Source organism: Salmo salar, chromosome ssa22 (genome assembly GCF_905237065.1).
Source record: "Salmo salar chromosome ssa22, Ssal_v3.1, whole genome shotgun sequence".
In the NCBI taxonomy this organism is placed as follows: Eukaryota; Metazoa; Chordata; class Actinopteri; order Salmoniformes; family Salmonidae; genus Salmo; species Salmo salar.
In genome coordinates, this window is record NC_059463.1 from 56,385,449 (window position 1) to 56,392,086 (window position 6,638).

At 41.4% G+C, this 6,638-nt stretch overlaps 1 protein-coding gene across 1 annotated transcript; it reads right to left on the reverse strand.

Moving 5' to 3' along the window:
- Nucleotides 1–4,068, reverse strand: LOC106598363 (L-rhamnose-binding lectin CSL3-like). Its single transcript, XM_045705321.1, has 7 exons — nt 4,038–4,068; nt 2,217–2,344; nt 1,949–2,067; nt 573–610; nt 331–466; nt 146–253; nt 1–80 (listed from the first exon to the last, which is right to left on the reverse strand). The coding sequence occupies exons 1-6, from the start codon at nt 4,066–4,068 to the stop codon at nt 148–150; spliced, it is 558 nt and encodes a 185-aa protein (XP_045561277.1). The 3' UTR covers nt 1–80; nt 146–147.
- Between the last annotated feature and the right edge of the window lie 2,570 nt (nt 4,069–6,638).

Genomic DNA, 6,638 nt, shown 5'->3' on the forward strand with positions numbered 1-6,638 from the left:
GGCAGTTGGAGGAAAACAGCACAACCTGATGAAGATATCCCAGAAGCCTTGTACATCTTCAGGTTCCACAGGAAGATATTCTGCAAGACAAACCGTCAGCATTCTAGTTCCCAGTCATGTGTGCATGCACATATATAAAACTCACATTCAGTCACAGGTGTAAGCCACATCCAAGTACTTATAAGTTCCAACACAGGGGTCGCCGAACACGGAGTTGGATACCTTGACGATACACTGGCGCTCTCCGTCACACCTGTGTGTCAACAGGTAGAGGTTAACACCACAGCCAATGAGTGCCTACAGGTAAATGCACACTAAAGGTTTCACTACCTTTCTGCCATTGTGCTGGTGCTAGATTGGCTGAGGCAGTTGGTGTTTTTGAGTTGTTCCTGTGGGTGCCTAATGGAACACACATCGTGTTGACGACGACCATAGTTGGCACGCTGAATATGGATCTCACCCCGATCTAAGAGAAAGAAGAAAAGGATGGCCAAATCTTGGTGTTTGTGTGGGCTAGTGACTAATATACTTCACCACATGATTATACCGTACGGGAGTGCTAACCAGCTTACCACATAGTAGTTGGGAATCAGAGCCTTCACATATGATGCTGCAAGGACAACACAGGAGTTACACCACACTGGCCAGACAAATTAAGACACATTAGCCTGGTGAAGTGTTAGGGATGGGCACTAACAGGGAATGTTGATTTCAGGTGAATTTTTTAAGTCATCTTAAACTTGTCGGCATGTACTAAAGTATAAAAAGTTAAGCGCGTCATCTTCCACCATTACCTTGTAGTTCCACTTCCTTATGAGCAGGACTCAAATGGCTAACATTAAGCAAACAGGCTAGACCTAGACTGGTGAAAAATAAAGTCGACCCGCTACACCAAATCTGTATTTCTATGCTGTGCCATATTAGCTGTATACCCTACAAATCTGTGGGAGTAGCGCTAGCTAGTTACCGTTCACTGATACATATTCAGTCTTAAACCAGATTAAGTGTGCACAAGCATCAAGTAAGCTTCAGCCACTTTCCTTCAATGATCTTGCTGGCTACTTGAGCTCGATATGTACATATAACAAGGAACAGCAGCAGCAGATGTCAAAAAAGTAATTAAAAAAAAAAAAAAAGTCAATGCAGATAGTCAGGGGTAGTCACTCAGCAGTTTTATGGCTTGGGGGGGGAAGTAGAAGCCGTTCAGGGTCCTGTTGGTTCCAGACTTGGTGCAGCCGTACAATTTGTCATGGAGCAACAGGACAGTATGACTTGGGTGGCTTGAGGCATTGACAATGTAGGGCCTTCTGACACACGTCGTGTCGAGGTCCTGATGGCAGGGAGCGCGGCCTCAGTGATGTACGCACTACTCTGTAGCACCTTGCGGACAGATGCCATACCTAGTGGTGATGCAGCCAGTCAAATAGTTCTCAATGGTGCAGCTGTAGAATTGAGGATCGGAGGGCTGATAAATATTTTTAGCCTCCTGGTAGGGAGGGGCTTGGCCCTCCGTTTCCTGTAGTCCACGATCAGTTCCTTTGTCCGTCTTGGCACCACACTGCCTGGTCTCCGACCTCCCTACAGGCTACGATAACTAAAGTTGTTGCCGGCTACATTGTTCCGTAACCACAGCTTGTGTGCCAGCTAGTGTTCGTTAGCAGGTGAGGGTGGTATACACTTGGAGAAACAAATGCATGTATGAAACATTTTGTGGCCATAAGGCAGCATTTATTAAAACAAATTTAGCAAGCTGGTACCCTAGGGGAACCAACCCATTCTATTCCTTTTCTAGCAATCAGCAGAGTGCACTCTTTTACAAAAGAGTAAAATGGCTAGGAGTATTAAACAATATCCCAACATGCCACAGTCATACCGATATTACATTGAATTAAATTATGGCTATTGGTGCCCACCACTAACTATTATTAGCACACATTCAGAGACTGACTTGTTTCGTGCTGTTGGACACAGGAGTATTTGGTGTCCAGGTACTTGTAAGTCCCAACACAGGGGTCTCCAAAAACTAAATTGGATGCCGGGACAACACACTGGCTCTTCCCACCGCACCTGTTTGTGTCAAAGACAGGTAGAGGTCATGAGTTCCCACAGGTAAACACTTCAGGTTCTAGTATCTTTTTACCATCTTGCTGGTGGTTGTTACCACTACAGCCAGGAGTTCCTACAGGTAAACACCACAGGTTCTAGTACCTTCCTGCCATCTTGCTGGTGGAGGATTGGCTGAGGTAGTTGGTGTCGGTGAGTTGGTTATAAGGGCGCCCATTGGAACACACATCGTGTTTACGACGACCATAGTTGGCACGCTTGATTTGAATCTGACCTCCATCTGAGGTAGATGGGGGGAAAAGATCAAGAAAAGGAGAAAGGTGAGGGACGAAGGAGAGCGAAGACTGGTGTGGGCCAGTGACGCTAATCTACAGTAGAAAATATCATAGGTGGTCGGTGACTAGCTTACCACATTGCAGTAAAGCATCAGAGCCTTAACCTCTATGGGCTAGGTGGGACGCAAGCGTTTTTAGTTCTATCAAGTTCATATTTATATCCAAAAACAGTGTTTTACTGTGGCGTTGATGTTCAGGAAATCGTTTCCCTCCAATAACCGGCATTCAAGTCAGCACCACAAATTAAATAATTAAAATTAGAAAACATTGGTAAAATATTATATTGTCATTTAAAGAATTATAGATTTACATCTCTTGAACGCAATCAACTTGCCAGATTTAAAAATAACCTTACTGGGAAATCACACTTTGCAATAATCTGAGCACTGCGCCCAGAAAAATACGCGTTGCGATACAGACTAGCCGCCATGTTGGGGAGATCTAAAATCGAAAACACTATGTAAATAATCCATTACCTTTGATTCTCTTCATCAGATGTCACTTCCAGGTATCACAGGTCCATAACGAATGTAGTTTTGTTCAAAAAAGCTCATCATTTATGTCCAAAAATCTCCGTCTTGTTAGCACGATCTAAGCACGCCGGACTTCACTTCATGAACGAGGGGAAAAAAATATATTTACGTTCGTTCAAACATGTCAAACGTTGTATAGCATAAATCATTAGGGCCTTTTTTAACCAGAACATGAATAATATTCAAGGTGGACGAATGCATTCTCTTTTATAACGTATTGGAACGAGGGTACCCAACATGAACTCGCGCGCCAGGTGTCTAATGGGCCATCATCGTTCCATGGCTCTTGTTCGGTCAGATCTCCCTCCAGAAGACTCAAAACACTTTGTAAAGGCTGGTGACATCTAGTGGAAGCAATAGGAAGTGCCAAAATATTCCTCAGCCCCTGTGTTTTTCAATGGCATAGGTTTAAAGGTAATACAACACATCAGATATCCACTTCCTGTCAGAATCTGTCTCAGGGTTTTGCCTGCCAAATGAGTTCTGTTATACTCACAGACACCATTCAAACAGTTTTAGAAACTTTAGGGTGTTTTCTATCCATATATAATAAGTATATGCATATTCTAGTTACTGGGTAGGATTAGTAACCAGATTAAATCAGGTACATTTTTTTATCCAGCCGTGCAAATACTGCCCCCTAGCCCTAACAGGTTAACACGTGATGCTGATTGCTGCCAGGACAAATAAACAGGAATTACACACCACTCACATTAGCTTGGTTAAGTAGTATCATCATTATTACATACAGTACCTCCATCTGTTAGTGTACAGCAAGCTGCAGCCAGCACTGAAACATCACACAGCTAATTCAGCAACATTCCACATCATATGCACTTGGACCATGAAGCTAGAATTTAGCATTTGACTCTATACTCCAGCATTTGAGTTATACTAAGTGTACTGTAGTCATCAAGTTCAGAATTTGGTCTCTTATTCCATGCATGCAATGTGGCAGTTTGTTAGACAACTTTGTTTTGAACAATATAAATGTAATGTCCCGCAAGTCATACATGACACATAATTCCATTACTCTCAAATACAAACATTTGGTCATATATATTTAAATTCTAATCTGCATCAGATACAGATTTTGTATACGCACATGTGATCACCGTCAGTCTGAACATGCGCATGATGCCGGGTACAGGAGTGGTAGTAACAGAGAAAATGCAACTGATGCTAAGTAGACCCAATACACCTGGTATTTATGTTATGTGACATGTCTTAATTAATTAACCCAGGTGTATCTATTTGTCTCCAGGTACACCTCATTGCAATTAGGGGCCAGCGTTTGCTGGTCTATTCCTGGCTATTGGTTCAGTCTCATCTCATGGAGTTAGATAGAGGACTCTAGATGGATAAAATCAATTTTGACATTAACATTACCATTGAGGGCTTCCAACATTTTAAAGTAGCCATCTAGGTGGGGCTTCTTCGTTAAGGAAGAATCACACGGGCCACGATCAGTCTTAAAACCTTTGAGTGTTGCAGATTTGCCATATGAGTTCTGTTATACTCACAGACACCATTCAAACAGTTTTATAAACTTCAGAGTGTTTTCTATCCAAATCTACTAATAATATGCATATTCTCGTTTCTGGGAAAGAGTAGTAACCAGTTTAAATCGGGTACGTTTTTTATCCGGCCGTGACAATACTGCCCCCTAGCCCAGACAGGTTAATGGAATTTATATGATTAAGGTTTTGACTAAATGATTCACTCCTAAAATGTATAACTGAATGATTAGAAGACTAATTCTATAAATGTGTGTGCATAGGACAAGCTAAGACTTTACTATTTGGCAATGGAAGTAAGACATTCAAGGAAAAGGGGAACTGTTAACTTCTCGGGGCTGCGTGGTACGCTACCGTCCCACCCACAGTTCACACTATTCAACAGCCAGTGAAATATCAGGGCGCCAAATTCAAAACAACTATTTTACACCATTTGAAAGATAACCCTCTCCTTAATCCAACCACATTGTCCGATTTCAAAAAGGCTTTACGTAGAAAGCACATTGGTCAATATTCTGAGTACAGAGCTCGGCCATCAATGCAAGCTATACAGTTAGCAGTCAAGCCACGGCGTCGTCAAAACTCTAAAATACTGTTATAAATATTTTCTTACTTTTGCTGATTTTCGCCGGAATGCACCCGGAAGGACTCCCACTTCCACAAGAAATGTTCATTTGTTCGATAAAGTCCATCATTTATGTACAAATAAATCAATTTTGTTCGTGCGTCCAGATCACTATTCCAAAAGGCATGATGCGCGTACATCCATCATAGACGAAAAGTTATAAAGTTCCCTTAGCGTTTGTAGAAACATGTCAAACCATGTTCACAATCAATCTTTATGGTGTTTTTAACATAAAACTTTGATAATATTCCAACCGGACATTAGCGTATTCATTACAGAAGAAAAATAAAAATGGCTAGCCCTGCGTGACCGCGCATGAGGTAACTAAGCGACCCCAGCCAGACCACTTATTGTTCCGGTTGTTATTCAATCAAATTGCATAGTAGAAGCATCAGACAAGGTTCTAATGACTGTTGACATCTAGTGGAAGCCTTAGGAAGTGCAATATGACATCACAGACACTAGTTTGGATAGACAATCATTTGAAAAGACTACAAGCCTCAGAGTTCCCACTTCCTGGTTGGATACCTCTTAGGTTTTTGCCTGCCATATGAGTTCTGTTATATTCACAGACATCATTCAAAAAGTTTTAGAAACTTTAAAGTGTTTTCTATTCAAATCTACTAATGATATGCAAATATTTGACTCTGGGCCCGAGTATTAGGCAGTTTACTCTGGGCACGCTTTTCATCCAAAAGGGAAAATACTGCCCCCTATACCTGAACAGGTTAACAGACAGCAGACAACTTGTGACCACTGTGAAACTGATAACAGGAAGAAGGTCTCCCAACCTTTAGGCTTGCAGTAGATTATGTAACATGGGGCAGGATATGATAAGCAATGTATGTGATGGAGAAGACTTGTAAATAAGCATTGACAGTGTTAAAGAAGAGGAGGGGCATTTGTAAGGGGTATGACATATGGTATGACCAAAGGTTAGGTATAAAAGGCTGTGTACATTGTATGATATTCAGAGCCCTCATGAATAAACATTGTTGACTATTGTAGGCTGGGCCTCCGTCTGTGTCATTGAACCAGAATCTTACAAACTCTGAGTGCTCTGAGTGCAGACTGAGTTGTTTAATTGAAGTTCAGTTTATGTACATCGGGAACAAAATTCTCATAACACCAGTTCAATGTAACAGTGATTGGTTTAGCCTTCAACACCATAGTGCCCTCCAATCTCATCACTTTTTACATTTTTTACATTTTTTATTTCACCATTACTTAACCAGGTAGGCCAGTTGAGAACAAGTTCTCATTTACAACTACGACCTGGCCAAGATAAAGCAAAGCAGTGCGACACAAACAACAACACAGAGTTAAACATGGAATAAACAAACATGCAGTCAATAATACAATATACTGCATGTTCAAACGAGGTAGAATAAGGGAGGTAAGGCAATAAATAGGCCATAGTTGCTAAATAATTACAGTACAGCAAATAAACACTAGAGTAATAGATGTGCATATGATGAGTGTGCAAGTAGAGATACTGGGGTGCAAAGGAGCAAAATAAATAAAATAAATTACAGTATGGGGGATGAGGTAGTTGGATGGGCTA

Excerpts from the sequence above, each read along its gene's own strand:
- LOC106598363 (XM_045705321.1), bottom strand. The coding sequence starts at position 4,068 with ATGCGCATGTTCAGACTGACGGTGATCACAT. Across the intron at positions 2,345-4,037 it reads CAGACTGACGGTGATCACAT|ATGGAGGTCAGATTCAAATC; the intron begins GTGCGTATACAA and ends CATCTACCTCAG. Across the intron at positions 254-330 it reads ACCAGCACAATGGCAGAAAG|GTGTGACGGAGAGCGCCAGT; the intron begins GTAGTGAAACCT and ends GTTGACACACAG.